At 50.1% G+C, this 15,391-nt stretch overlaps 1 protein-coding gene across 1 annotated transcript in view; it reads right to left on the reverse strand.

The window, feature by feature from the left end:
* LOC142302355 (telomere repeats-binding bouquet formation protein 1-like) overlaps nt 1-7,777 on the reverse strand; it is a 63,042-nt gene extending 55,265 nt beyond the window's left edge. The window contains exons 1-3 of the mRNA XM_075343415.1: nt 7,700-7,777; nt 7,092-7,210; nt 2,583-2,632 (exon numbers count right to left, since the gene is read on the reverse strand). Of these exons, the coding sequence (XP_075199530.1) occupies nt 2,583-2,632; nt 7,092-7,210; nt 7,700-7,777 (247 nt within the window). The remainder of the gene's footprint in view (nt 1-2,582; nt 2,633-7,091; nt 7,211-7,699) is intronic.
* Nucleotides 7,778-15,391: the final 7,614 nt, after the last annotated feature.

The raw sequence follows: 15,391 nt of genomic DNA on the forward strand, positions 1-15,391 counted from the left end.
AGAGGCAGTCAAACCAGCATTACCCAAGGAACAAACCCGCCGACAAAGAACACTAACCACAGCAGCTGAAAAGGCTGATAAATGATTTATCGACAGAACCACTCCACTGTATCACCATCCAAGCGCATTCTCCTGATCTGAAGCTGCTTCTTCCACAAAATATCTGCCCCCCCAGAGCAGAAAAAAGCTTAAAAATATTTTTTTTTTTTTTTTTTAATTCCAGAACCGAAAATACATCACCCCATGCTCCTCCAAAATTTACGTCCCTGAAAATAAAACCCCTGTCGCACTAGCAAATAGATCATATTTTTCAATTATCCACCAGGGGGTCCATGAGCAATGAACGGCTGTTATGCTCACACGAGAATGTCCCCCAAACTACTAAATCCATTTTGACCTTCCGCCGACATACGAACATAGTGAAGCAGCGCCAGCATGACGGCTGTAGCATAGGTGAGCCGACGGAAAATACACCGGCCTGCCAACTTAAGGTTCCCAAGCAGAGTTTTCCGGGCCCTCCCACTCACCAAAAGGGGGGGAGGCGTTCAAAATGCCCCGCTAACCTTGTTATTGCCGCAAAAATAATACAAGAAGTCTCAGAAACCACAATGGGGCCGACACCGAAAACTCATCCTGGTAACAAAACAAAACCCCTGAAATGTCTCATACCACACACCCCAAAAGGAAGTAAATAATTAGAACAATAACACGACAATGAACAGCCTATAGATAGTCACCTGTCAACAAAACACACCCTGTCCCAGAAGCAGCCGAGAATGCGAACAGTGTCAGGATAGACCAGCAATAAAACCAAATGCCAGTTACATATCCATTTTTTTTCCATTAGGGCCCCCCTGCCACAATAACGAATCCCACTCTTCCACCTTGTCAAACATTGTGTAACTACCGAGCAAAATTGTGCATCAATACCACAGTGACCAACCACCTTAACTTATTCCCTCTTTGGGAGCCACCCCCAACAGGGAAAAAACTTCCAAATCCAGAAAAATCAGAGAGACCAAAAAAAGGAATGGGGGGGGGGCCCAACGATCCCTAACCCCTGCTGGATACCACTAAGTCACCTGGAGATTTTTTTTTTTTCATAAAATCCACAGAATCCAAAAGACAGAAGAGAGAATCTGAAAACCCACAGAAAACCCTTTATCAATAACACCACCTTCTCCTGATCAAGAAACTTTACTGAGATAAGGGAGCATGCTTGAAACCTCACCATCATCCGTCTCACACTGCCAGGCTGCTGTCCCGCACCCGAAGGGTCCTCGTAGGGGCTTCTGTGCCACCACTGAGGCCACACAGATGCATCCCTGGACAGCCCCGCTGGCAGCCGGGGCCTGCGGGAAGGGCGGTCCTGCGGCAGAGCAGAGAAGTACACTGCAGCACTGCAGGGGACAGGCACGCCGATGCCCGCGGGAAGGCCGCTCCTGTGGCAGAGCAGTGGGAGGGTGGGTGGGCGCTCAGAGGCTGCAGTGGACAGCCCCGATAACGGCCGAGGTTTGAGGCCCTCCTGCGGCAGAGCACAGGGGAGGGGGATGGGACTCAAGTGCTGCAGTGAACAGCCCCACCGACGGCCAGGGCCTGCGGCAGAACATAGGAAGACTCATGTGCTGCGGGGAGCTGGCGCCAGGACCTGCGGTGAGTCTGCTCCAGGAGCAGAGAGGAGGCAGGTACCAGCCAGCAGACGAGAACCGCACCGGCAGCCAGGGCCTGCCTGAAGGCCACAGCATGTATTGGTCGTCAGATGGAGGTAGGACACAATCCCAGGGGAGCGCAGGCCAAAGGATCCTCAACCCCCAGGCTGGCCTCCATATACTCCAACTGACCCCTAATCCCACCCCCACCCCATTCTGGGGGCCACCTCCTCCTAACCAAGTCATGCTGGCCTCCACCCACACAGGGGGTGGGGTTCCGACCTTGTACTTTAGACTCCGCCATTTTTTTTTCCCACGTGCGTAGAACACTGTTGCCATAAGCAACAAACACAAAATTTTGAAAACATATATTAGACACATAAGGCTTTCATGTGATGTAACATTCATTACCATTGAAAAAAAAAAAGATCAAAGCCAAAGACTTATCAGCAGCCCCTCGTACTTTGGTGATCCGTGCCGGTAATGCAATGATGACATATCGTCTGAGTATTCAGGGTCCTGACTTCAGCAGTCTTGTGCTGTACATGCTGATATCACTACTAGAAGACTGCAGCGGTCATGTGAATGATGGATAAGACGTCATCGCTGCAGGACCCACGAGGACCTCTGTAGCGTCAGGAGATTCCTGTTTATTTTTTTTTATTAATGGTGTGTTGTTTGCATTTAACTGTTTGTGAAACACCCATCATTTCTTTTTCTTAACCCAGTAGGTAAAAACAAATAAAAAAATCGGATCCACACAATATTGGTCTGTTTATATAGACCAGAAAAAAAGAGGTGTGTGAATTCAACCACAGGGAATGGTCATCATAACTTGACTAGGTGTGCACAATACCTGGGTGACATATGTGGTACATACATAGAGGTGCATATTTGGATTTAGGACTGTAAACCCCTTATTTCTTACTTTACCTAGATCCTTTTCTTCTCTAACTGGAGCCTGAGGTTTAGAAGGGGTTAATCTGTAAGAAAAAAATATACTAAGAGTTGGTAAATTCAGAATACTTTTTTTAACCCCTTCACCCCGGGCGTTTTTCCGTTTGTTTTTTATTCCTCTCCTTCTGTAAATTTTATATTTTTCTATCAATCTTCCCATATAAGGGCTTGTTTATTGCGGGATGAGCTGTACTTTTAAATGACTCCATAAGTTTTACCATATAGTGCACTGGAAAACAGCAAATAAATTACAAGTGTAGAAAAACTGCAAAAAAAAAGTGCAATCGCACAATAGGTTTTGGGATATTTTATTCATCATTTTCAATATATGGTAAAACTGATGTTTGGGTGTGATGCCTGAGGTCAGTGCGAGTTCGTAGACACTAAACATGAATAGGTTTACTTTTATGTAAGGGGTTAAAAAAATTCACAAGTTTGTCCAAAAAAAAGTGGCTCACATATTGCGCCATTTTTCAAACCCCGTAGTGTTCTAATTTTTTGTGATCTACGGCTCAGTGATGGCTTATTTTTTGCGTCTTGAGATGACGTTTTTAACCGTACCATTTTTACGCAGATGCTACATTTTGATCGCCTGTTATTGCATTTTGCGCAAAATCTTGGCGTTTGGATTTTGTTTTCCGCTACACCGTTTACCAATCAGATTAACTGGCTTTATATTTGGATATATCGGGCGTTTCTGAACGCGGCGATACCAATTATATGCATATTTTTTACCCTTTAATTATCAATGGGGTGAATGGGGGATGATTTGAACTTTTAGGTTTTATATTTAACTTTTTTTTTATTTTATTAGGTCCCTTAGAGGACTATAGCGATCAGCAGTCTGATCAGTCTTCCATTTCTCCAGATCACAGCTATACAGCTGAGATCTGGAGAAAAACTGCTTTACTCTCACAGCTGACACTCTGCCAACATTGACAGAAAGTGACTCATGATAGCTACAGGCGTCATCACATGACCCTGTGCTACCATGGCAACCACCGGAAGTCACGTGATCATTTCATGTGACTTCCGATATGGCTGGGTAATGGCGGCGCACTGATACATCTCGATGCCAGATTTTGGAAGCGAGATATAATGGGTTAATAGTTGCGGGTGGAACGCGGTTCCACTCGCGACTCGCAGGCACACATGTCAGCTGTTGAAATCAGGCAGCTGCAGGGATTAACCTCACACGATCCATGACGTACCCAGTACGTCATGGGTCGTGAAGAGGTTAAAGAAACATTTTTTATCATGATATTTAAAGGGTTATTCTATCACTTATCCATAGGAGAGAGGGATAACGTGCTTATCGGTGGAAGTCCTACCGCTAAGACCCTCCCCCACTGATCCAAAAAAATGGAGCTCTGATGTTGCTATAAAGTATTTGGAGGGTCTCGTACAATATTGAAGGTACTAAAAGTGCACCAATCACCAAAATTTTCCTATATAACTTAAAGCCAGAGCTATTCTGGCACTATCATGCTGATTCTATACATACCTTTAGTTGTCAGCTTAACTGTATAGGTTTTGAAACACAAACACAAAAAGTTTGTAAAATGGGCAGAGGGTCAAAGTCAATGGGTTTCTCTCATCACCAATTGCAATGCATAATGGTACACGTCAGGGGTGCCCCCTTTCCTCCCTACTTTATGTCCTGGTTATGGAACACCTTGCCGTGGCCATCAGAAACAATTCCAGTATCCACGGGATAGGGGTGGGGGGTGGAGAATGCAAGGCAGCTCTTTACGCAGATCATCTACTTCTGTTCATTTCACAGCCTCGCCTTTCCTTCCCCTCACTTATTCAAGAATTTGAAAACTTCAGTCACCTCAGCAACTTTAAGGTCAATTACTCAAAATCCGAGGCATTAAACATATCTCTCCCTGATGCTGAGGTGGATCATATCAAGAAAAATTTCCCCTTCAAGTGGCAGGACTCCGCCATTACTTACTTAGGGATAACAGTCCCCATGGATCTCTCAAAACTATATCAGCTTAACTACCTTCCCCTTCTGAACAGGACAAGAAAGGATCTTACCTCATACAATAGTAAAAGACTATCCTGGTTTGGACGAATAAATGTTATCAAAATGGACGTTTTGCCTCGCTTTTTGTACTTGTTCCAGACGGTCCCCTTGGTTCCTCCTGCGGCCTTTTTCTCCAGCCTGCAGTCAGTTATCACGCGCTTCGTGTGGGGAGGTAAGCGCCCGAGGATAGGCTTCACTACCCTTTGCAGACTTAAAAGCCAGGGGGGGCCGGATTGCCCAACCTTAAACTCTATCATAAAGCGGCTCTACTGATGCGATTACTAGATTGGCAATATCATGGGGCCACAAACCAGTGGGTAAGCCTAGAAGAAATGGACCACGAGATCCCCTTGCGTTACCTCCCTTGGATTAGCTCGGGCTCCAGGGGCCAGCCTCTCTCTGAGGCTGATCTCTTGAGGGCGACATTGAGGACGTGGGATTTAGAAACCAAAAGGGGTCGTCTGTCCAGGCGGTGCAGTCCCCTCTCCCCTATATTTTCAAACCCAGATTTTGCCCCGGCAGTTGGGGCCGATGTTTTCCTGTGCCGGAGGAGGAGCGGGGACGTGCGCTTCTTTCACATACTTCAGGGATCCCCATTGCCCACATACGACTTGCTCTCTGCCTCTGCCTTGGGAGGGGCCATACCCTGGTTTGAATACTTCCAGATCAGGTCTTTCTTGACCGGATCAGGCCAGGAGGCACTTTATGCTGCCCCCCCCTCCTCGTTTGAAAAGCTCTTTCTTTTGGAAGATGCTCTGGGACATACCCTGTCCCTTATCTATAACCTTTTGATCCAGAAGGGGGATGTGGACGAGCTCAAATTTGTGGGGGGATGGAGTAGAGACTTGGGCGTGACTATCCGGGTTGAGGAATGGAGGACTGCTTTTCTTTTCACTCACAAATTTTCTAGGGCCTGTTCGGTCCAGGAAAAGGGTTATAAAATTCTCACCCACTGGTACCGCTGCCCTCATGCCCTACACGCAATCTTCCCTTCAGTGTCAGACAGATGTTGGCGGTGTAATCACGAGAGGGGGGGATATGTTGCATATATGGTGGAGCTGTAGCCTCATTAAGCCTTTTTGGAGCAAGGTCTTCTCGGCATACAATAGCATTAGTGGGGAGGCCCTCTCTGGTTCTCCACAAATCGCTCTCTTATCTATACTACCGGGGTCTGTTAAATCTCAGAAAATGGGACTATTGCGGTTTTGCCTAGCGGCTGCCCGAGCCGTGATCCCCAGACACTGGAGGTCCACCCGTGCCCCCGCCTTGGATGAGTGGCTTGAGGAGATGGCCTCCCTTTACAGAATGGAGAGTCTCACTGCTGAAATTCAGGACGCTACTGAAAAATTTATTAAGATCTGGAGTCCCTGGGTCATTTTTTTGGATTCTCCAGACTTCAGGTCCCTCTTTGGGGCGAGTTGAGATTCTACCTAGATTTTTCCTGCTAGTTATTCCCGGCCCTTTCTTGCCCTTCCCCATGATCCTTTTCCCCGTCATCATTCACTTTGTCTACTTCCCTCTTTCTTTCTCTCTTGATTTCTTTTCCTTCGACTGACCATTATGTGCCTCTATGGTATGAATGGTAAATCTTCGCTGTTTATGGTATAGTTTATGGATTTTATACTTTTATAATGGTTCAAGACAGAATGATATAAATGTTCTTAAATGTTCTTTATTGTAACAAACTGTATATGGCTACAACCATGCAAAGCCTTTCATGTTTCATTGCATTCTTGTTTTTTTTTTGTTTTGTCTCTATTTGGGGGTTTGCCTTGGTCTGCAGCCCTGCTTATTGTAACCAACCTTAATGTTTCAATAAAAAAGAGATTAAACATAAAATGGGCAGCTTTTTGAATGACAGCAGCTGCCGATCAGCTGATAGCTGGGGTGTGTATTCATAGTGATTCCCACCCCCCCTGCCTATTGTTCCTCCCCCTGTTATTTATGATAATTCTTTTACAGAATCGCTTTACTATCTGACTAGAAGGACCTGTGCTGATGTCATATCCATGTGATCAGAAGGAGCAGGACCTCAGCCAACATTAAAATAATGTTGCTTCCTGATATCAGCTATGTTGGCTGGGGCCCCGCCCCTTCTCATCACATGGGTATGACATCAGCAAAGGTCTTTCTAGCCACTTAGTAAAAAAATTCTATAATAGAATTAGCATAAATAACAGGGGGAGGATGGAGAGGCAGGGGGATGGGAATCACTATGAATATACCCACCCCAGCTATCAGCAGCTTCTGTTATTCAAAGAGCTGCTTATTTTACAAACTTTACTGGTGTTTCAAAACCTATACATCCTAGCTGACAACTAAAGGTATGTATAGCGTCTACATGATAGTGCCAGTATAACACTGGTTTTAGGTTATATAGGAAAATCCTGGTGATTGGTGGACTTTAATGTGTAGGTGATGTGACAACATATTTTACATTTGTGACAGAATACCCTTGACTACTCTGGTCATCATCCTCTGATGTCTTATTGTCCTCTGATGTCTCGTCTGGTGGCGGGAGATCATTATTAATTTTCTCCATAGCCGGATCCGGTAGCTGGAGAACATTTTGCTAGATTAAAGAAAAAAAACAACTTGTGAAAAATGAGCAGAATATAACAAATTGCACCAGAAACCTCTTCTAAGCAAGGTGGAAACCAGCAATGGGCACAGCTGGGAAGATGCCAGATGCTACTGCCCCATAGGAGAATTCTGATGTAAAAGGGGTATTCATTCACATCTAGAACATTTATGGCATAGGGTACCCCATAAATGAATACTACCAATGGCAGTCACATTTATCTCAAGGACTAACACTACGATCATTGGAGAGGTGAAATTCTGACCACCTCTCCACCAACAGCAGCCCCATAGTTGAGATAAATGCGGACCAGCATCTACTGAACATTTCTGACATGTCCTATGGATATGGTGATTGACTCCGAACACCCCTGCACCCTACATGAAATATCAGATCCGGGCTGGGTGTGCCGATTTGAGCCATGTCGGCTGGGAACCCCTGCCGCTGACGTCAGCTGGCCAGGAACAGATGGCAACTTACCAACAGTTCACTAATCCCATGTCCAGTCTCATTAGGGGTCACATGATGACCGAAGTAAAGCCCTGCAAGCCCGGACATCTAGCGGGAAACAGCTCGATTGATAGTTCACACATCAGTTGAGGTTAACCCGGTATCTTGACGGTTTAAAGGGCCTTGCTGCTAGGGTTCTGTCCTCCAGTTCCTATCATCTGGGGCCAGTCCGTCCAAGGATTGGTTTCTCGTTCCCACTTCATGTATCCGTCCACACTCGAAGTTCATGGTATCTCGCATTGTTTCCTTTCCATTGCCACAAACCACCCACAGTATGTGACGCGCCCACGGGGTCTTGGGTGTTACTCGTCACCGGGCCGGTTTCGGTATAGGATGTCACAGCGGCCAGGCCCGGTTCCGTGACCCCGGCGGTGTCAATAAAGATGGGGATGATGGGAGTAGTTATTCATGACGCCACCTGTGGTGTGCAGCCAGGTATCAGCCGCCGTTGCATGAGGTTCTCTCTGGGGCGGATGGTGTGACGAAGCAGAGTTGGTAGAGCTCTCCACAGGCAGAGCTGCGCCCCAGGGTTGTTGGGAGTAGTAGTGGATGGGGGTGCAGGGGCGCGAAGATGAGAGCGCCGACAGTGATGAGACGACAGAGAAGCTACAGTCATGGTTCTTTACTCACTGAAGTATCACCGCTTTTGGGGTGCCGAGCTCCGCTGTGACGGGCTCCAGATCAAAAAAGAAGGGAATTTTGTTTACTTACCGTAAATTCCTTTTCTTCTAGCTCCAATTGGGAGACCCAGACAATTGGGTGTATAGCTATGCCTCCGGAGGCCACACAAAGCATTACACTAAAAGTGTAAAGCCCCTCCCCTTCAGGCTATACACCCCCCGCTACGGGCTCATCAGTTTTGGTGCAAAAGCCAGAAGGAGGAAAAAAATTATAAACTGGTTTAAAGTAAATTCAATCCGAAGGAATATCGGAGAACTGAAACCATTTAACATGAACAACATGTGTATACAAAAACAGGGGCGGGTGCTGGGTCTCCCAATTGGAGCTAGAAGAAAAGGAATTTACGGTAAGTAAACAAAATTCCCTTCTTCTTTGTCGCTCCATTGGGAGACCCAGACAATTGGGACGTCCAAAAGCAGTCCCTGGGTGGGTAAATAATACCTCATAATAGAGCCGTAACGGCTCCGTCCTACAGGTGGGCAACTGCTGCCTGAAGAACTCGCCTACCTAGGCTGGCATCTGCCGAAGCATAGGTATGCACCTGATAGTGTTTCGTGAAAGTGTGCAGGCTCGACCAGGTAGCTGCCTGACACACCTGCTGAGCCATAGCCTGGTGTCGCAAGGCCCAGGACGCTCCCACGGCCCTGGTAGAATGGGCCTTCAGTCCTGAGGGAACCGGAAGCCCCGAGGAACGGTAAGCTTCGAGAATTGGTTCCTTGATTCACCGAGCCAGGGTTGATTTGGAAGCTTGTGTCCCTTTACGCTGGCCAGCGACAAGGACAAAGAGTGCATCCGAGCGGCGCAGGGGTGCCGTACGGGAAATGTAGAGTCTGAGTGCTCTCACCAGATCTAACAAGTGCAAATCCTTTTCACATTGGTGAACTGGATGAGGACAAAACGAGGGTAAGGAGATGTCCTGATTGAGATGAAAAGGGGATACCACCTTAGGGAGGAATTCCGGAACCGGACGCAGAACCACCTTGTCCTGGTGAAACATCAGGAAAGGAGCTTTGCATGATAACGCTGCCAACTCAGACACTCTCCGAAGTGAGGTGACTGCTACTAGAAAAACCACTTTCTGCGAAAGGAATATTTTCCACGTCCTGTGGTAGATCTTGGCGGACATTGGTTTCCTAGCCTGTCTCATAGTGGCAATGACCTCTTGAGATAATCCTGAAGACGCTAGGATCCAGGACTCAATGGCCACACAGTCAGGTTGAGGGCCGCAGAATTCAGATGGAAAAACGGCCCTTGAGACAGCAAATCTGGTCGGTCTGGCAGTGCCCACGGTTGGCCGACCGTGAGATGCCACAGATCCGGGTACCACGACCTCCTCGGCCAGTCTGGAACGACGAGGATGGCGCGGCGGCAGTCGGCCCTGATCTTGCGTAACACTCTGGGCAACAGTGCCAGAGGAGGAAACACATAAGGAAGCTGAAACTGCGACCAATCCTGAACTAAGGCGTCTGCCGCCAAAGCTCTGTGATCTTGAGATCGAGCCATGAATGTTGGGACCTTGTTGTTGTGCCGTGACGCCATTAGGTCGACGTCCGGCATCCCCCAGCGGCAACAGATCTCCTGAAACACTTCCGGGTGAAGGGACCATTCCCCTGCGTCCATGCCCTGGCGACTGAGAAAGTCTGCTTCCCAGTTTTCTATGCCCGGGATGTGAACTGCGGATATGGTGGATGCTGTGGCTTCCACCCACAGCAGAATCCGCCGGACTTCCTGGAAGGCTTGCCGACTGCGTGTCCCACCTTGGTGGTTGATGTAAGCCACCGCTGTGGAGTTGTCCGACTGAATTCGGATCTGCCTGCCTTCCAGCCACTGCTGGAACGCTTTTAGGGCAAGATACACTGCCCTGATCTCCAGAACATTGATCTGAAGTGAGGACTCTTGCTGAGTCCACGTACCCTGAGCCCTGTGGTGGAGAAAGACCGCTCCCCACCCTGACAGACTCGCGTCCGTCGTGACCACCGCCCAGGATGGGGGTAGGAAGGATTTCCCCTTCGATAATGAGGTGGGAAGAAGCCACCACCGAAGGGAAGCTTTGGTTGCTTGAGAGAGGGAGACGTTCCTGTCTAGGGACGTCGGCATCCTGTCCCACTTGCGTAGGATGTCCCATTGAAGAGGACGCAGGTGAAACTGCGCGAAAGGGACTGCTTCCATTGCTGCCACCATCTTCCCCAGGAAGTGCATGAGACGCCTCAAGGGGTCAAGGGGTGTGACCGACCTTGAAGGAGAGATTGTACCCCTGTCTGTAGTGAACGCTGTTTGTCCAGCGGAAGCTTCACTATCGCTGGAAGAGTATGAAATTCCATGCCAAGATATGTCAGCGATTGGACCGGTGTCAGATTTGACTTTGGAAAATTGATGATCCACCCGAAACTCTGGAGAATCTCCAGAGTAACGTTGAGGCTGTGTTGGCATGCCTCTTGAGAGGGTGCCTTGACCAGCAGATCGTCTAAGTAGGGTATCACTGAGTGACCCTGAGAGTGGAGGACCGCAACTACTGTAGCCATGACCTTGGTGAAAACCCTTGGGGCTGTCGCCAGGCCGAACGGCAGTGCCGCGAACTGAAGGTGTTTGTCTCCTATGGCGAAGCGCAAGAAGCGCTGATGCTCTGGAGCAATTGGTACGTGGAGATAAGCATCCTTGATATCGATCGATGCTAGGAAATCTCCTTGGGACATTGAGGCGATGACGGAGCGGAGGGATTCCATCCGGAACCGCCTGGTCCTTACGTGTTTGTTGAGCAGTTTTAGGTCCAAAACAGGACGGAAGGACCCGTCCTTCTTTGGAACCACAAACAGGTTGGAGTAGAAACCGTGACCCTGTTGCTGAAGAGGAACCGGGACCACCACTCCTTCTGCCTTCAGAATGCCCACCGCCTGCAGCAGAGCCGTGGCTCGCTCGGGAGGCGGAGATGTTCTGAAGAATCGAGTCGGAGGACGAGAGCTGAACTCTATCCTGTAACCGTGAGACAAAATGTCTCTCACCCAACGGTCTTTTACTTGTGGCAGCCAGGTGTCGCAAAAGCGGGAGAGCCTGCCACCGACCGAGGATGCGGTGTGAGGAGGCCGTAAGTCATGAGGAAGCCGCCTTGGTAGCGGCACCTCCGGCGGTCTTTTTAGGGCGTGATTTAGACCGCCACGCGTCGGAGTTCCTCTGATCCTTCTGAGGCCTTTTGGACGAGGAGAATTGGGACCTGCCCGCACCCCGAAAGGACCGAAACCTCGACTGTCCCCTCCTCTGTTGGGGTGTTTTTGGTTTGGCCTGGGGTAAGGATGTTTCCTTTCCCTTGGATTGTTTGATGATTTCATCCAATCTCTCACCAAATAAACGGTCGCCAGAAAATGGCAAACCAGTTAAGCACTTTTTGGAAGCCGAATCTGCCTTCCATTCCCGCAGCCACAAGGCCCTGCGTATTGCCACCGAATTGTCGGCTGCAACCGCCGTACGGCTCGCAGAGTCCAGGACAGCATTAATAGCGTAGGACGCAAATGCCGACGTTTGAAAGGTTATGGACGCCACCTGCGGCGCAGACGTACGTGTGAGTGCGTCAATTTGCGCCTGACCAGCTGAGATAGCTTGTAGTGCCCATACGGCTGCGAATGCTGGAGCAAAAGACGCGCCGATAGCTTCATAGATGGATTTCAACCAGAGCTCCATCTGTCTGTCAGTGGCATCCTTGAGTGAAGCTCCATCTTCCACTGCAACTATGGATCTAGCCGCCAGTCTGGAGATTGGAGGATCCACCTTGGGACACTGAGTCCAGCCCTTGACCACGTCAGGGGGGAAAGGGTAACGTGTATCCTTAAGGCGCTTGGAAAAACGCTTATCTGGACAAGCTCGGTGTTTCTGGACTGCCTCTCTGAAGTCAGAGTGGTCCAGAAACATACTCTTTGTACGCTTGGGAAACCTGAAACGGAATTTCTCCTGCTGAGAAGCTGACTCCTCCACTGGAGGAGCTGAGGGAGAAATATCCAACATTTCATTGATGGACGCAATAAGATCATTCACTATGGCGTCCCCATCAGGAGTATCCAGGTTGAGAGCGGCTTCAGGATCAGAATCCTGATCAGCTACCTCCGCTTCATCATACAGAGAGTCCTCTCGCTGAGACCCTGAACATTGTGATGATGTCGAGGGGATTTCATAGCGAGCTCGCTTAGTCGGTCTGGGGCTGCGGTCCGTGTCAGAGACGTCACCCTGGGATCCATGAGACACCCCGGGAAGACATTGCTGTTCCAACTGAGGGGGACCAGGGGACAATGATTCCACAGTGCCCCTGGCTTGAGATGCCGGCCTGGACTGCAAGGCTTCTAATATCTTAGCCATAGTCTCAGAAAGTCTTTCAGTAAAAACTGCAAACTCCGTCCCTGTCACCTGGACAGCGTTAACAGGTGGATCTCCCTGGGTCACCCTTAGCAGAGACTCCGGCTGAGAAAATGCCACAGGGGCCGAGCATTGCACACAATGAGGGTCAGTGGAACCTGCCGGCAGTATAGCCGTACATGCTGCACAGGCAGCATAGTAAGTCTGTCCCTTGCTATTTGTGGACGACATGCTGTTGTCTCCTCTGAGCAATACAGGAGGGGATATAGCCAAAAATCAACAGTGCACCATACAGTGTAAAGTATAGACTATAATCAATAAACTATAAATACACTTCTGCACTAGTGGGGCCAGCACCACAGGTGCTGCTTACCGCCCGCGCAAAGCGTTTGTGTGGGCACCAGAATTCCTGCCTGGGTCTCTTTGAGCTTGTCTGTCCTCTCCAGCGTTAGCAGAGCTGAGAGGAATGGCTGCCGGCGTCCTGAGGAGAGGAGGGAGCCGTGGGCGTGACCCAGAAAAGTGCGGGAACTGGTGCCCCACTGTGCAGAGTGAGGGGGGTGGAGTATGCAAAGCATGCTCCAGCCCTCAGTGCTGCCGTACTGTAGCCATGCCCTGTACAGCGTCCCGCCCTTCCCCTGACTGGCAGGGCTGAGGGCGGGAAGAAAAAGAGACTAGGCCGCAGAAGCTGGGGACTCGAGTTATAAGCGCGGCCGCCGTATAAGCGCGGTCGGCGCGGAAGTCCCCGGCGCACTAACAGTCCCAGCCGCGCCGCAGTGATACCCATGGCAGCGGCGGTCAGCGCGGCAGTCCCCCTACACAAACACACTCAGCGACGCTGAGTGTATAGTGGCACAAACACAGTCAGCGCTGCTGTCCCCGGTGCACTAGCACACCCAGCAATGCTGGAGTGTTGCTGTGCGCGGTCCCCACGGGGACACAGAGTACCTCCAAGTAGCAGGGCCATGTCCCTGAACGATACTCGGCTCCTATCCAGCAGGGTCCTCAGGAGCTGTGGATGGAGCACGGTCTCAGTGCCTGGAGACCGATGGGATCCCACTTCACCCAGAGCCCTAATTGAGGGATGGGGAAGGAAAGCAGCATGTGGGCTCCAGCCTCCGTACCCGCAATGGATACCTCAACCTTAACAAACACCGCCGACAAGAGTGGGGTGAGAAGGGAGCATGCTGGGGGCCCTGTTATGGGCCCTCTTTTCTTCCATCCGACATAGTCAGCAGCTGCTGCTGACTAAGCTGTGGAGCTATGCGTGGATGTCTGACCTCCTTCGCACAAAGCAAAAAAACTGATGAGCCCGTAGCAGCACGGGGGGTGTATAGCCTGAAGGGGAGGGGCTTTACACTTTTAGTGTAATGCTTTGTGTGGCCTCCGGAGGCATAGCTATACACCCAATTGTCTGGGTCTCCCAATAAGGAGCGACAAAGAAAGATCTGACATCTGCCAAGGCTGGAACTCTACTTAGCATATGGCAGAATCAATGGATGTAAGTGAAAGGGCTCCAAAGATTGAAGTCTCACTGTGATATCCATGTGCCGAAAACAGTACGTCTAGTGCTGGTCCAAATATAGGAAATTGTCCAAGATGCCATTGTGACGCCCTGGCAAAACCAGGTAGTCACACATAGGCCCCCGTATAACACCTTCCCTCACAGGGATACACACAGCCGACCAGAAACCCTAGTCACCTCCCCCAGGGAAAGACAGGCACACCAGTGGGCAGGACCAGGCTATTGGAGAACGCCCACCTAGGGGTCTGGAGAGCCCGGGGTGGGAAAACTGTTCAGTTCAGATGAAGTTGTCAGATAAGTTTGGAGTGAAGAGGAGAGTGGAAGTGGAAGCTGAAAGGTGTCAGGGTCGGAGCCCTGACACATTGGCTAGGTGGCAGACGGTGGGCCCGTGTCTAGCAGGAGACTGGAAGACGGCTCGGCAGATCCGAGGTGGACCGGGACAGGGTAGGAGCCCGCCAGTACTGACACCGTAGACCCGACCGGAAACCGTGCACAGAGGGGGTACTCGGAGCTTGAAGCCAGGACCGGAACCAATGGCCTAGCTAATTAACCGATTGAGGGCAGGATTATAGGTCCTGTCCCAACCTAAGTCCCGAAAAGAGATAACCACCCACAGAGAGGGATAGGGCATCCGTCAGAGCCTGTAGATCCCACGGGTCAGCGTCAGCGGGCACGGCTCTCAACAATAGTACCGGGAGTGGACTCCCGCGTTCCACACCGGGAAGTCCACCACATCACAACACAGTGCAGAGAAAAGTGACACAGACCACCAGCCCGGGTAGGGGACCAGAGTACACCCGGCCGCGGCGGCCGGCCACCAGCACCTTGGTTAACCATTGGACTTGTCTGATTTCTTTCACCGTGAGTAAGCTGAGACTCCCTGGTCTGACCAGGTGCGCCGGCCCCTGCCATCACCGTCCCCTGCACCAAGCCACTGGGTCCCGGGGCAACCATCCCCACCCAAGGAGGGGTTAACAACCACCTGCCATCCTATCGCCTCGGGTGTCCCACAGCAGCAGCGGTGGTGCCACATCTCACCACACACCGTGGGTGGCGTCACAGACAGTTTACTACAACCCGAACAAATACGTCCCTTTTTAGTTGAAGTGTCCGCTCGAACT

Source organism: Anomaloglossus baeobatrachus, chromosome 4 (genome assembly GCF_048569485.1).
Source record: "Anomaloglossus baeobatrachus isolate aAnoBae1 chromosome 4, aAnoBae1.hap1, whole genome shotgun sequence".
Taxonomy (NCBI): domain Eukaryota; kingdom Metazoa; phylum Chordata; class Amphibia; order Anura; family Aromobatidae; genus Anomaloglossus; species Anomaloglossus baeobatrachus.